The sequence below is a fragment of the Aquarana catesbeiana genome, linkage group LG01 (assembly GCF_042186555.1).
Source record: "Aquarana catesbeiana isolate 2022-GZ linkage group LG01, ASM4218655v1, whole genome shotgun sequence".
NCBI lineage: Eukaryota > Metazoa > Chordata > Amphibia > Anura > Ranidae > Aquarana > Aquarana catesbeiana.
Window position 1 is genome coordinate 818,993,398 of NC_133324.1, and position 16,564 is coordinate 819,009,961.

The following is a 16,564-nucleotide window of genomic DNA, read 5'->3' on the forward strand; positions in this document are numbered from 1 at the left end:
TTTTGGTTTTTTTTTTGGGTATAGGCCGCTTCCTGACCTCCCCCATGTTGTTTCGGGGGATGTTGGGAAATGGTAGGATAAGCACCTGGTGCTTGGGAAGATTTAAATTGGTTGCTATGTTTTCTATGTTATGTGCGGTTGGCCCTGGCTCTAAATACACTCATCGGGTGGGTTTCAGTTGGGACGCATTCACCCAGAGGTTAGCAATTCTCCCCTGGTATCATGGAGTCACGTGATCAGGAAACAATGTCGGTGATATCCTGGAATGTCAGAGGCCTCAACTCCAAATTTAAAAGGGCACTGATGTTCCAGTATGTCAAGTCGCACAACCCACAGGTGCTGATCCTACAGGAGACCCACTTGACGGGTGGCAAACTGATGGCCTTGAAAAAGCCCTGGGTGCAGAAAACTTTCCATGCCACGTATTCCTCATATGCCAGGGGGGTCTCTATACTGATAAATAAATCCTACCCGTGTACTGTTGAGGCGGTTCATACAGACCCTCATGGCAAATTTGTGATTTTGGTATTGACGGCCTGGCAACAAAGGTATATCATAGTAGGAGTTTATATCCCACCACCTTTCAAACCGGAGGTGCTATACACTATTTTGGAGAGGATTACCCCGTACTGTCCAGCTAAATTGTTAATCCTAGGGGACTTCAATAATACCCTCTCCCCTGATCTGGATAGGCCCACGCCTTCGCAGTCCTCTACTGGGGACCTGCTGGGGTGGACACTTTCAGCAGGGGTTACTGAGGTATGGAGGTGGTTACACCCCCAGACTAAAGCATATTCATGTTTTTCTACCTCATATAAAACCTCCTCTAGAATTGATTATGCGTTTGCAAATCAACTTATGCTAAATGATATAGTGGAAGCAACATACCTACCTAGCGGGCTATCTGATCATTCCCCTCTCAAGATCACTATGCGGACCAGAAACAAACGCAGTGGCTCCATGTGGCGCCTTGGGGCCCACTGGATCTCCCATGAGGAGATTTCAGGGCAGACTCCACAAACACTGCGCGAATTCTGGGAACATAACGCGGGGTCATCCTCTCCACCCATAGTTTGGGACGCCTTCAAGGCGTTCACTAGAGGACACTACATGTCAGCAATTAAGGCGGTGAAAGTAAATCAACAAGCCAACACAAGGCAGTTGGAGGGGGAGATTGAAGCGGCATCAGCCACTTACGGGTCTGACCCCTCGGTTTCCAACTTTGAACAGCTGCAGTCCGCAAAGAGAGATCTCCACCTCCATCTCACTGAGGTTACACGCTTAGAGGTATTCCACACCAAACAAAGATTCTTTGAGCAGGGGGATAGAAATGGCAGACTACTGGCAATGATGTCCCATCATGACACCCCCATAACTCTGATCCCCGAACTGATCTCTCCCACGGGTGAATCTATTACGTCCCAAGAAGGTATCCTAAAGGAGTTTCAGGCCTTTTATCAGGCACTATACAGTACCACACTCCCTCGGGATGTGACCCCTGGCGAGATGGCGCCTCTCCTGGACCCCCTGGCTCTGGGGTGGCTCTCGGATGAGGAGAGGTCCCATCTGGTTAGGCCTATCACTGCGGAGGAGGTACATGCTATCATTAATGCACTGGCGGTTGGGAAGGCACCGGGTCCTGATGGTTTACCCGTCGAATTTTATCGGTCTCATGCGGATCTGCTGGCCCCCCTGTTGGCGGACCTGTATACCCGATGTCTGGGGGAGGGAGCGCTCCCACCATCTATGGCAGATGCACACATTATTCTAATCCTTAAGCCCAATAAAGATCCCAAACGGTGCGCCTCATACAGGCCCATTGCACTTCTTAACACTGATTTCAAAATCTTATCTAAACTAATTACTGTTAGACTCAACCCACTTCTGCCCTCTATTGTAGACACAGATCAGACTGGGTTCATGGCACACAGGTCAACGGATATTAACCTCCGCAGATTATTCACCAATTTACATGCCATACATGACAATGTGGGCACTAGAACGGTTGCCTCCTTCGATATCGAAAAGGCATTCGATTCAATCGAATGGCCATTTCTCTGGGAAACCCTGCGGAGGATGGGATTTCCGTTGGTTTTTATTGCCTGGCTGCAAACTTTATACAAATCCCCGAAGGCAGCAATCAGATTGGGAGGAAATGTTTCTCCCCCCTTCCCGCTGTCCAGGGGTACAAGGCAGGGCTGCCCCCTCTCTCCGGCATTATTCGCAATAGCTATGGAACCAGTGGCGGAGGCACTGCGGGTCTCACCCCATATAAAAGGATTAAAAATAGCCTGGCTGGAGGAGAGGGTAGCTCTGTATGCGGACGACCTCCTCCTCTTTCTGAACGACGCGGACTCCTCTCTTAGAGGAGCGCTGCAAGTATTGACTGAATTCTCCAAAGTAACAGGATTAAGGGTGAACTGGACAAAATCCCAGTTGCTGGCTATTGACACTGAGGCAAAAAGACTGGCCCCGCAGGATCTGCAGATGCAGTGGGTGGACGAAATGGTGTACTTAGGGGTACGCGTCTCGAGAGACGCATCCAGCTTTATCCCCCTTAACCTAGACCCGGTAGTCCAAGTAGTCAAGGCCAAACTCAAAGCTTGGGAGAACCTTCCTCTATCCCTATTGGGCCGCATTAACTTAATTAAAATGAAAATCATACCTAAATTTACATACCTATTTCGTAATTCCCCACAATGGATACCTCGCTCATTTTTCAAGAAATTGAACCAAATTTTCTCCTCCTTCCTCTGGGGTCCATATCCCCCTAGATTTAAACTATCCACACTAATGCGTCCGGTGTCGCAGGGGGGGCTGGCATTCCCAGACTGCCAGAAATATTTTCTGGCAGCCCAGCTGGTCACGGCAGTTTGGTGGCTAGTACCGGATGCGTCCAACCCCGCTGCGGTTCTGGAGGCTGCGGTGGTTCGCTCTGTGGAAGCCCTTACATATTTACCGCTTCGAGGTCCCAAGGCTCCATATGATTTGACCACCTCCATGCACACGACTCTAAGGGCCTGGAGGGCAGGACTGGAACTCGAGAAGTTCCCACGAAATGCAGTCTCCCCGCACACCCCCCTTTGGAACAACCCTACCCTACCCCATCTCTACTCATTACCAGACCCTAAAATATGGGCCAAATGCGGTCTTAAACTGATATCTGACCTCACCACCGGCACCGCCATACACTCCTTCAATCACCTGGTATCCCAATACAATGTGCCTCCCTCGCATCTATTTCGCTATATGCAACTGTCTCATGCGTTCAAAGCCCAAATAATACCCAACGACACGCAAATAGTGCAATCCGATCTGGAGAGGGTCACAAGATATGAATGTACCAAGAAACCGACCTCAGTCCTTTATGCACATCTCCTAAGAGTTTCCTCTCCAGATCTGTCAAAGCTCCGGCAGCAATGGACACAGGATATCCCGACACTGGACTCCGAGGATTGGGAGGACATGTGGGAATTCCCCTTCAAAATCCTGGTCTCACTTCGAGACCGTCTCATACAATACAAAATACTACATCGGGCATATCTCACCCCATATAGATTGCATAAGATGAGAACCTCCCTGTCCTCGGAGTGTTGGAGATGTACTGGGGATCCAGGTGATTTTATACATATTTTCTGGTCCTGTCCAGCAATTAAAAACTACTGGTCAGAAGTAATATCTGTAATACAAGAAGTGGTAAAAACGGACATAGCCCCGACCCCGCAGATCTGCCTTCTAGGTTTAGTGGAAGAATTAGCCCCCAAGATAGCAGAGAGAACCCTCATAGGGCTCTTGCTCTTTTATGCAAGGAAAATGATCACTCTCTGCTGGAAAAAACATGCCCCGCCATCCATATTGCTATGGAAAACACATGTCAATAAAGTAATACCACTCTATAAGGAAACCTATCAAAATAGGGGATGCCCCAAAAAATATGATAGAGTGTGGGCCAAATGGCTAGCTGAGGCCTCCACGGCAACCGCAGACTGATTGAACAGGTACATAATACCAGTCTACGGGAGAAAGTGATACTGATACATTGGTTGATTTTATGGTAATGTAACCTCGGAAAAGGGTTTATTTGACATCTAATATTGTCCCATGAATCTCAGCTGATAAATCTGATCCTGAAATACTTAATTGAGCAGGAGCCAATACCGCACTAGGTTTGTTTGTTATTGTTTTTTTTTCTTTCGGACATGCTACAGATGTATGATATTAATGCTGGATGCAGCCCAATGGCCGGCTGGCACTGACTCCTGCGTGGGTCTAGTCCCAATGCTGTGGCAGGTTTAATTGTTGTTAATTGTTTGTATGTCTTATACTCAATAAAAAGATTTTCAAAAAAAAAAAAAAGGGTAGAGGATACCGATTTTTGACCGTGATTTTGTTTAGTTCACGATAGTCTATACACGGACGGAGAGACTTGTCCTTCTTGGTGACAAAAAATATCCCGGCACCAGCTGGAGAGGTAGAGTGGCGTATAAAACCCTTGGCCAGGTTCTCATCTATATATGTCTTTAGTACTTCCTGTTCTTTCTCTGAAAATGGAAAATTGCTTCCAAATGGTATTTCGGATCCTGGCAGCAATTCAATGGGGCAATCGTAGAGGCGATGAGGTGGAAGAGAGTCTGCCCCCTTTTTACTGAAAACATCAATGAATTCATGATACTGTTTAGGTATGACCTGACAAAGTTTCTGGTCGGTGTCCAAACAAAGTAGGGTGGATGAGGAATCCGAATCTTTCTTAAAACAGTGTTCATGACAGTAAGAAGATGAGAATTTCACTTCTCCAGATGTCCAATGAATGTATGGATTGTGGGCCTGCAGCCAAGGAATGCCCAGGATGATGGGAAACATAGGAGAGGAGATGGCATCAAGAACCAGCAGTTCCATGTGTTGGGAGGAAGTAGAAGCAGGCAGAGGCAAGGTTTCCTGGGTTACTTGTCCCGATCTGATGCGGGATCCATCAGCTAGAAATACAGCGAGTCCATGGGTCTTGGTTCGTAATGGGATATTATGCTGGCTGGCAAAATTTGAATCAATAAAGCAACTGCATGCTCCGGAATCAATGATGGCGTTGATCGTTATCGTCCCTTCTTGCAGCTGCAAAGACAGAGGAAGGGCAATGTGGGTAGAATTCGCAGACAGAGCAGAGAGACTGGTATACACGGAAGACGGGCACTTACTTCTTTTGACTGGACAGTTCAGGACATAGTGCCCAGTCCCACCGCAGTAGAGGCACAGATTGAGTTGCCGGCGTCGGGCCCGTTCTTCAGGCGATAAGGCAGGTCGCATCAGTCCTAATTGCATAGGTTCTGCAGAGTCAGGCGTGGCATTAGCTGGATTTGAACTGGATGGGGGTACATAGTGTGTTGCCGGAAGTGGTGCTCTGGCTGTCATCCAAATCGGGCGGGATTGTAAAGCAGATCGTTCAGATCGACGTTACCGGATACGTCGGTCGATTTGAATAGTCAAGTTAATCAAAGCCTCAAGAGTATCTGGTACATCCACTCGGGCAAGTTCGTCCTTTAATCCTTCAGATAGGCCCAAGCGGAACTGGTGACGCAGGGCCGCATCATTCCACTGAGTGTCCGCACTCCAACGTCTAAAGTCCATGATATAGTCCTCCGCAGATCTGCGGCCTTGCTGGAGCATGAACAGAGCTGATTCAGCTGTAGCAGTCTGTTGAGGGTCTTCGTATATTTGCGCCATGGCTTCAAAGAAAGAAGATAAGGACTGGGTTAGTGCTGAGTCCCCCTCAAGTAGACGATGAGCCCAGGTCTGAGGTTCCCCTTGTAGGAGGGAGATCACGAACCCCACCTTAGTGGCCTCCAGTGAGAAAGTTCGGGGCTGTAATGCGAAGAAGAGCTTGCAAGCATTGCGAAAAGCCCGAAACTTCGTCCGGTCCGGTCTCCAGAGAATCTATCAGGAGTGGGAACCTTTGGTTCAGGTGGAAGCATTACAACGGAAGGACCAGGAGCCGTCTGTGCCGGGGTTGCGGCTGAGGAGGAGGCCAGGGGGTTAGGTCCTGCAAGGTTCTGGACTTGTCCCTCCAATCTGTTGTAGTTATCCTGGAGGGATTGTACGGCTTGAGTGAGGGCCGCAAGGTGGGTGCATATTTCTTTCAATGGAGAGGTATCTCCTGCAGGCTCAGTCATGGCTGCTTCGTACTGTTAGGTACCTGGTAGGAGAGCCTGACTGTAGGAGAAGACCTCTCATACAACGCTGGTTCAGGAGCCACTGGAGTGGGGACAGTGGTCTCCTGAGCGCAGTGGGGTAGGAGTGCCTGTTGGAGTATAGGCTCTGATGTAGAGGCAGAGATCCCTCCTGGGATGGCAGGACTGCAGGTGAGTGGAGACTGGAACAGCAGCAGACTTGACACACTGGAGGTGAGGGATCACAGGAGCTGAAGCTGAAGGTGCAACAGCAAGTAGTGCGGCAGGCACAAGCAGAGTCAGACAGTCCGGGTCGGCAGGTAACTGGCACAGGTAATCACAGCAGGCAAGGCAGAGTCGGTGAACAGGCAGAGGTTGGCAACGGTAGCAGATACAAACAGCAGAGTGGTCAGGCAGGCCGGGTCGGGATTGGAGCAGGTCGGATGGTCAAACAAGCCGGGTCAAATCAGGTAGCAGACAATCAGATACAGGTTCAAGCAGAATCACAGAGCTGAGACGAAGCAGCGATGTTCCCATGGAACAGGGGAACTTTTATGTGCTAAATGGCGCCAAACCGGCGCTAACGTGAACGCGCGCGTGCGCCCGAGCGCCCGAGCGCCGCGCTGATGCACAGCAACAGTAGCAGCTTGATGCCGTGTCTGAACAGGGGCGCGCCGGCGCATAGGCGCATGCAAGCGCCCCGGTCTGGTGCTGGTAGATCCCTGACAAGTAGGCTAGAAATAATTGAAATACAATGTGAAAATGAATATACAAATTTATATTTCAACTTAAGTGTGTGAGCAAGAGGAATTACTACATGCTTAAAGCCTATGGGGTTGATTTACTAAAGATTGTGTAGTTTGCAAAGTGCAGTTGCACTCTGCAGGGGCAGTTGCTCCAGAGCTTAGTAAATGAGGTAAAGCTTCTGTTTGCAAAGAATACCCAATCACATGCAAGGAAAATAAAAAATACTGCATTTATGCTTCCACGTGACTGGATGATGGAGAACAGCAGAGCTTCTGCTCATTTACTAAGCTCTGGAGCAACTGCTCTTGCAGAGTGCAACTGCACTTTGCAAAGTGCACAGTCTATTTTCCTTTAATAAATCAACCTCTATGTCTATCTACAAAGAAAATACAAAATAAGCACAAGAGGCATTACTTACCTTCTGTGGGATGTTTCCCTTTATGCTTCAGTCTTCTCGTTCAGTAGCAATCTTCCTCCTTCAAAATATTTGCAACTCCCCCCTTCAGCTCCAAGTGCCAAAAACATGTCGGGATGACAGCCTTGTTAAATACAGTAGAGGCTTATTGACTCAGAGTGATTTGTGGTGTGGAAGGAAAATAGGTGAAATGAATATAAAAACAAATTTTAGAACTGTTTAAGTCAATGCAATAAAAGATAATTGTTGATTAGTTAAAGTGTAACTATAGGAAAAACTCTTTTTCATCTTGGATAGAGTAGGGAGGGTTATAACCCCTGTTAGTTTTTTTGCCATCCCATAGGGGAGATTTCCATTCACTTTTGGTACCATAGCCAAAACAAGAAGTAAGAGGAAGTCCCTTGAAAAATTTGGAAAATTTCCCCTCTATCACTGCTCTGATGTCAACCCAAAATTTGTAATGTATTTTCTACTTTCACATTCTATGATAACAATAAACAGGACAAATAGAGAAGGTGAATCTCCCTAATGGGGATACTGACAGCAAAAACTGTTCTAATCCCTCTTCACTCTATCTAAAAGAAAAAAAAAGTTTTGCCTTTAGTTACACTTTAATATTGGTTATTGAACTTTGCCCCTTTCACTGTATTTTATCTTGTCATATTTTCATTGTACAATAAGTACATTAAATAAATTAGATATCAAATTCTACATTGCAGCATCCATCAGTAACAAGTACATTATAGCCTGTTTTACTAAGTCTGTGTCTTTATTTTCTTTCTTTTTGCAGAGCCGGAACAACTGTTGTTTTAGCTAGCACCAAATCATCATTTTTGGTGTTGATTAAATCTGTAAGTACTTACTTTAATTCACTAGAAAATCCCTAATTATACCATGTGAAACAAAAAACATAACATTTTACATAAAATAACAGCACATTAAATGAAGCGTCTATTATATTTATAAAAGTTAATTGAGGCTTTGTGGCTTTCTAGGCCTGAAAGGCATAAATTGTTAATGCCTAGTACACATTATCAATTGTACTAACCTTCCGATATTAGTACATCGGTCTCCCCCCGCTGAGCTATTGTGTTCTGACAAGGGGACTGCCCCCCCCAATAGAACAAACCAGTCAGTGTTCACAGCCATTGGCTGCCAGTGCTGATTAGATGCTGCTGAAAAGAATCAGCTTTACTGCATGGAGGTCTTCACCCACAAATAAAAACCGTGCCCTTCTGTTACAAGTCCTTGGGTTTCTTCCAAGCACTGTAATCATATGACTATATATCTGTTGTGTAGTGGTTTAACACTTTCCATTTTTCTCTATGTTACCTGAAAACTATAAAACGAATAATATAGGATTGAACTAAAAACCATTCCCACATTTGCAAAACAGCTGTATTTGCATGCAACATTTAAGTGCTTTTAAAGCTTCCAGAAGAAGCTTAATTTTTCTTATCCATATACCCAGCACACTAGGTGCATTTTTGCAATGTACTGTAGTTGATAGAATTTACTTTTAAAACATAAAAACTCTGCTAAATAGATATAGCTGAAAACCTGATATTTTAAGATTTTCTGTTCTTATTCTAGGGAAAGTGTCAGATAGCTGTTCATCTTACTCCGGACAGACCGAATACTGCAGCTGGAACTTCCAGAAATTATTACTCAATTGTAAGCCGGCTTCCCACAGTTCCATTCTTGCTTGAGAAATCAGACAGCTCTTCATATCTACTGGAAAGTAAGATTTACTTACTGACATAGCATAGGATTAATGTAGATCTGAAAGTTCAAAAAGAGAGTCCACATAATAATGAGCTAACTAAAGAGCTAGCATTGGGTCCACCCAGGGCAATTATCTTACTAGTTTCCTATAATACTCCCTTGGAGATCTGACTTGTTTTCCCTTGCCTACAATTTTAATTTTCCTTACTCACTTTTTTCCAAGCACCAACTTTCTTAAGCTTAGGGGTCTATTTCTAAAACATGTCAGAAGCATTCCTGCAAGATGAACAAAACATCACCATCATTTTTTTAAGAAATAGAGCTGACAATACAGGCAGTAATCTCTGATGGTGACATTTTGTTTGCTTGCAAAACTGGTTCTGATATTTGTGCAACAAATTTAACTAAGCATGTAACTACGTCATCCAGGACCAAGATCCCAGCTTTCAGCTCCAGCTAACTTCAGGTGTAAATAGTGAGAAGATAATTTAAGCCACTGGTGCCCATTGCTGGAATAATTTTTATACTTTGCAGTAAAATGTTTTTCTTGAAGCCTATTGAGGTACGCAGGATTTTTGGAATTCCTAAAAAGTTGGATTATACTGCTGTCTACAGAAGGTTGGGACACTGGCAAACATAAATTGTTATAACTCAATCTCTAACCATCATGCTTCAGTTTTATGAGCAAATAGTAACATGGAGGATCTTTGTCCTTCAATAGACTTCAAGAAAAATATTTCTGTAAAAAGACGTTTGTACAAGACCAACTGGTCAACAGCAGAAGGCTTAGACAGCCCATACATCAATCATTTATTTTGATCTGATCTGATTCCCACATCCACCGATTCAAGGTGGATGGGGTAATCCTTCCCACTGTGGTATTGTATTCTGATGGTGGGGAGACAACCAGTGGCACTGATCATTTAGGAAAAACCCTACAGAATTTTGAACCATGTATGGCTGGCTTTAGGCTGGACACTCCCAATCCTTTACTTCAGTGAAGGGGGAGTCCATGGTAAGGAAGTGTGTCACCTGATTGGGCAACCAGTCACCTATAGAGATACACATGAATGTGAGAGCCTTCACAACATAAAATATAAATGGATAGAGGGAAAAAAAAACACTTGCTGGGAAAAAATTGAAGGGTATGAATTTTGAATTTTCCTGAAGAAGAGGGTAAGGTGATCAGTGACCACACAAAAGGGTATGCAGGGATGTACCCAGTAGTGTATTTAGGTTTTGTGCTGGCCTAGGCCTGACTAAACTCGTGTACCCCCTAATTTAAATATGATCCACCCCTTCCTGTCAAGGCCACACCCCTTGCTGTTTAAGACCTGCCCTGAATTTTTCGAGTGGGGATACTAGTTCTGAGGCCCCGGGGGAGGGGGGGGGCAATGGATTCCCTCAATTTGCATAGATTTCCTCTGACATCCTGTTAGGCTATGGGGCAGGAAGTGAAGGGAAATCTCTGCAATGGGACAGGGATGGTAAAAAATAAACTGACAGGGGCTATAACCCACCCTTACTCTATCAAACATGAAAAAAAAGTGTTGCCTATAGTTCTAATTTAAGCACAAATTTCTCATAATTTTATGGAGGGGACTAAGAAGATATAACCATGCCAATGGTGCAGTAGAAAACATATAGCACAGTGAGGAAGGTTTGTGGTCCAGGATGATAGGACAGTCAAAATTAGAAGCGATGACCCGGCCGCCCACATACCGGAAGCAGTGTAGCCAATTTATGGGGGCGCTAGACTAATTTGCCTCTCAGTCCAGTCCACCACATAGGACTGCCGCTACACTAACAATGTAGCGCAAGCCAGCGGGGACTCTTTCCATGCTGCCCCCCTGCAAAGTGCTGCCCTAGGCCTTGTCGGACTAGGCCAGGATACAGCGTTGAATGTACCGCAACCCAAACAAGAACATCAGGATCAGAAGGATGAGTAGGACTCTTTCCAAACAACACCAATAGATGTTTTTGGGATGTGATATCCACACTGCAAACCTGCTAAACAGTTACTAAATTTATGATTCTTGAGATCATCAAACCTGCCGTTGTAAGAGCAAAATCTCCTCTGCTGAGGAGTGAAGGGGAAGGAATCCTAATGAGACTTGATCAGGTCCTACAAAAAATTTCAGACTTAAATGATTACCCTTTGAGGAAATCTGCAGCAGGCTAACAGTGTGTCATACCTGCTGACCATCCAATAGAGTACAGGACCTTCCATCGATAGATACTTCTTTCCAAGGAGGGAAGGGTGGGCACTACTTTGCTAAAACCCTAATCTTTCCTTTTTAATATTTTTATTAAAGTTTTGCAAAATACAACAGGGAGTGAATGCGTGCTTTATCTTATTTATACGATACAAAAACCCTAACTTTTCAATGTTGGGCTCATCAGCTACAGTCACAAATGGCACAAACATTGCTATCCAGCGTACGGAACAGGTCATCTGGTCTGTTGCAGGGAAAGTTCTCAAATCTTTCTGGGGGTGAAGGTCTTGCAGCATTCCGATGATGTCCAGCAGAGGTCAGGAAAGAAACCAATGAACAAAAGGATTCCTAGATGACTCAGGAACTGTCTGTCATTGAGAACCAGGCTCAAGGAACCGGCAATAGGATACTTTTGTTAGTGAAAAGGGAAGGAACCATCCCCTCCCTGGTCAGGGTTAGACAAATAGCATCTGGGATCTCTTGGTCTGTAGAGACCTGCTAAGTGCCTTTTCCAGATTCCAGACTCCAAAACACAGAGGTAGAGGCGGAAAAGAACTGAGAGACCATATGAGAAGAGGGGACAGTGCTTAATAGGAATTCCCAAACAATCACACAATCTCTGAAAGAGGTAAACAGGTAAACACCTGCTACACATAAGGATAGGGTCAAAGGTCTACAGGGAGTGGACTGTCTTAGCGAGTACTTGAAGTACTTCCAGCTGCACTAGAAGGGGACCTAATATTACCACTACTAGAAAGTGTGCAGATAATAGAACCAGCTTCTATTGAGCTTGTAGAATCCAGAAAATTGACTCATTTTAAGAGAGGTCCACTGAATGTTCCACAGTGGGGATTCCAGAAAAAAAACCCTCCTTAGTGTTATGAATAGGGCCAGAACTTTTGAAGAACACAAAAGAATCATGTCCTTACTAGGAAAGGGAACCATAGGGATTGATGTTTACCCTGGGGACCTTGTAGGTTAGTTAATCCCTCAGGAAAGGGGAGTCAAGCAAGGGGTGTAATTGTCCTCTGTTTATCATTTTAAACTGAATGGATTATTTTACATGGTAGGGGTTCGCATATACTTTAATGTTTTTTATTTGCCAGTGTCCCAACCTCCTGTAGGCGGCAGTTTAAGAATGTTTAACCGATTCCTGACCGACTCACGCAGATATACTGCGGTAGAATGGCTCTCCTGGGCGAAATCCCGTATGGGTACGTTTTTCCCCTTTCCGGCCAGCAGAGGGCGCGCACTGCGCGGCGGGGGACCCGATGAGTGTGGCCAGCAGTCGCGATTGCCGCCGGCTACGTGTGATCGGATGCTCAAGTGCCAGCACGGGGATTTGTGTGTGCAAACACACAAATCCCTGTGTTGTCAGAGGAGAGGAGACATGTCATCCGTTCCTAGTAAGTAGGAACAGAGATATGTCTCCTCTCCTACTCAGTCCTATCCCCATCCCCACAGTTAGAACACACTGAGGGAACACACATTTAACCCCTTGATCGCCCCCTGGTGTTAACCCCTTCCCTGCCAGTGACATTTACACAGTAAGCAGTGCATTTTTATAGCACTGATCACTGTATACATGTCAATGGTCCCAAAAATATGTCAAAAGTTTCCAATTTGTCTGTCGCAATACCGCTAAAAATCGCAGATCACCGCCATTACTAGTAAAACAAAAAAAATAATAATAAAAATGCCATAAATCTTTGCCATAGTTTGTAGACACTATACATTTTGTACAAACAAATCAATATACGGTTATTGCAATTATTTTTACCAAAAATATGTAGAAGTATATATATCGGACTAAACTGATGAAGACATTTGTTGTTTTTTTTTAAATTGGGGATATTTATTAGAGAAAAAAGTTTAAAAAATATTGTTTTTTTTCAAAATTGTCGTTATTTTTTTGTTTATAGCACAAAAAATAAAAACTGCAGAGGTGGTCAAATACCACCAAAAGAAAGCTCTATTTGTGGGAAAAAATGGACGCAAATTTCATGTGGGTACAGCGTTGCATGACCGTGCAATTGTCAGTTAAAGCGACACAGTGCCAAACTGTAAAATGTGCTCTGGTCAGGAAGGCGGTAAAATCTTCCGGGGCTGAAGTGGTTAAGAAGTGCTAAACTGTGAATTGTGTTCCTCAATGGACAATAAAAAAATGAGTTTTAATACTATCTCAAGTTTTTGTAAAACTATAACTTTTTTCTGTACATGTTAAAAATCAAGACTGCCTGCCATATTTATAGTTATTAGTTGGTAGACGGTATATATATATATATATATATATATATATATATATATATATATATATATATATATATATATATGATTTTGTGCTTAACATGATACATTTAATTTATTGTCTTCTTAACATGGCATGTTTCAGTGTTTTGTGGTATATTGAGAGAGACATGTATGCCTTATGATTCTGTTATAACCTATGGTTACATGTGTCTTATGTACAGGGACCGTTTTGCCCAGATCATCATACTCAGCCTCCTACCGGACAGTGGCTAATCCAATGCATATGAGACCTAGGCCCCAGGTAATAAAGTGCTTTTTAAGGTACATAAATGTGTCTGTCCTTTAAGGAGACCCTGTCACCTTGGCTATTCAAGACAAAGTGGCAGACTCTCCTTAAAGCCTACCTCTCAATCCAGTTATACTCACCTTCACAGTGCTATCCCACCACCCCTTTCTCCACAACATTCATCTTGAAATACCTGGTGGTGTCAGAACCTACAGGGAGTGATGATGTCACCCCTTTTGTCATTTGATAGCCTTTGAATCTAGTCATTTCCTGCTAGGTCTGAGCATTGCACCATAGGTGGAGGTCACATACTGCTCTGTACCTGAAGCACCAAGTTTTTTGTGGTGTCTGTGGCAGAAGAAGCAGCAGAAGAGTGCTGCTAAAATGAGTATAGCTTGGTTGTAGGCTGTCACTTCTCTGTTCTCTGTGACCTACTTATACATGTAGTGCTCCTCTAAGCAAAAAAAGGAAGTTATATATTGTGCCACTGGTGCTCAGGAATGGGATGCCAACATGAAAAATGCACCATCCAGTAGTGTGCAGTATGCTTAGAAAAATCGCCGCCCTCTCAGTCCACAAGCCACGCCCTCTGACATGTTTCGCTGCATCCAACGGGGCTTAGTCATATGACTGGCTATCTATAACTTAGCCCCGGTGGGTGGGGGGAAACATGTCAGAGGGCGTGGCTTGTGGAGTGGTGTAAGGCTGAGGCTATTTCACACATGTTAACAACAAAGACTGGAAAGTGAGGCCCGGAACAATAAAAAGAAATGAAATGAGTGGAGGGCCGGGCATGACAGTGTGTCTAGGGGACACATAGGGTTAAAGTTTTTGAAAGTTAGGGGGGAGGAGAGAGAAGGAAAGTTGGGGGGAGTGGACAGATAAAAGGAGGGGGCGGTGACAGAACGGGCAGTGTGTAAGGGAAAAGACAAGAGGAGGCAGAATCTCTCTGCTCCTCAGCGATGGCTGGCATAGAGAACTTGTTAGCCTGTTTAAAACAGGCGGCGGAAGATAGGGGGTTGGAGTGGCTCCAGAGACAGGTGGCTGAGATGCTCGGCGGGGAGCCCGGTGGAGCGGTGAGAGCGGAGGAGCCGGCGGCGCGTGCACGGAGATCGAGGCCTCCGGCGCGGTACTCACCAGGGCCTGTTCGTAGGATGGAAAGAGCCGTGAGGAGTCCGGGGGAAGAGAGATCGCTCCCGCCGGCAAAACGTGTATACAAGGAGGCAGCAGCGAGGTCTGGGCGTGGTCCACAGCGTGTGCAGAGTTCACCGGGTGGGGCCACGGGCCGCAATGGCGCCGCTTCCCTGCACCCGGCTATCAGAGGGAGAAGACAGACTGTCACCCCAGCAGCTCTGAACGAGAGTGGGGGGAATGATGGCGGGAGCATAGCGTCGGATGGAGATGGTGGAGCGGTGAGCAGAGGGTCGAGATACGCTGCGAGGGGGCGGAGCTCCCTCGGCAGCGCAGAGGTGTCACAATCTGGTGGATGGATTCGTGCGCAGGCTGGCCCGGTGGCAGGGACATCAGGGCAACGTTCGCTATCAGATCGCAACAGGGGACAAACTCCACAGCGGGAAGATAGCAGGGGCTCAAGACGGGACTCGCCTGTGGCGTCATTTCCAGCGCACAGGACACAATCAGAGGAGGAAATGTCGGATGTCGCTGAGGAGCCAAGGCGGGAAGCACCGTTGAAGGAAGGCGGTACAGCGGCTGTTGGGAGGTCTCCTGGTCAGCCCGGTAAGTCCAGTGACAACTTATCGTTCACAAATGCATTGCAGGGTTTGTTGGGGGTGTTTGAAACAAGTACAGCGGGAGTGGCGGCACTGTCGCCACGGGCGATTAGGCAGGCTCCGGACCGCCAACTGGCGGGTACTGTATCTGCCAATTCGGGGTCCACAGAACAGCTACAAGAGTTATTGGAAGGTTTATGGGTGCTGGTGGGTCGTTTTGGCACTGCACAAGGAGCCACGCGAGGGGGTGCCCAGGGTGTGGTACCGGCGGAGGGGGATGTGATTTCAGGGGGTGGGCCTGGACCTGCGGAACGGGCGGCCGCAGTGGGCCACGGAGAACAGACGCTGGAGTTGGTGACAGGTAAAGACACAACGAGTGAAAAGGGGATCCCAGAAACCAGTTGTAGGACCGATGTGGTTAGGTTAGCCGATGCAGCAAAATGTGAGATATATGTCTGTTTCGCGGACCCACTGGGAGCTCATTTGAAACAGGAAGTGAGGGAAAAAATCTATAAGGGGGAATACGTCGAAATATTCTCCTTGTTGCCATTGGAAAAGTTTAACCTTGATAGGGTTAAGCCCAACGATTCCAAGAAGGAGGATGAGGAGAAGAGGAGATATAGATTGATACCGCGGACGTTTGTAAACTGGTTACAGGCGTTTGCTATCATGGCCAGCGTCATTGGCGAAAGGAATCCGGAACATTGTTCCGGGTTGTTTTGTTATATGGATGCTATAGGAGAAGCGCACAGAGTTTATGGTGGTATGGCTTGGTTGAGGTACGACGAACAGTTTCGTCAACGCAGAGCGATGCGCCCTGAGCTGCGTTGGGACCATAAGGACTTCAGCTTATGGATGAGACTGATGGCGTCAGCTAGGGCCCCGCCTCAGTTATTTCAGGGGGGGGCCGGGGGTACCCAATCCTCAGTACTACCGGCCGGCAGAAAATGGGGAGTGTGCTGGCAGTATAACGAGGGATCATGTAGGTTTGGAGGATCTTGCAAGTTTAAGCACGAGTGTTCAGGGTGTGGGGGAAC

General features: G+C 46.0%; 1 protein-coding gene across 4 annotated transcripts in view; it reads left to right on the top strand.

The window, feature by feature from the left end:
• LOC141114803 (cyclic nucleotide-binding domain-containing protein 2-like) overlaps positions 1-16,564 on the top strand; it is a 218,222-nt gene that overhangs the window by 148,635 nt on the left and 53,023 nt on the right. For all 4 annotated transcript variants that reach the window (XM_073608422.1, XM_073608423.1, XM_073608424.1 and 1 more), the window contains 3 exons: positions 8,111-8,171; positions 8,914-9,061; positions 13,733-13,812. In XM_073608422.1, coding sequence (XP_073464523.1) covers positions 8,111-8,171; positions 8,914-9,061; positions 13,733-13,812 — 289 coding nt within the window. The remainder of the gene's footprint in view (positions 1-8,110; positions 8,172-8,913; positions 9,062-13,732; positions 13,813-16,564) is intronic.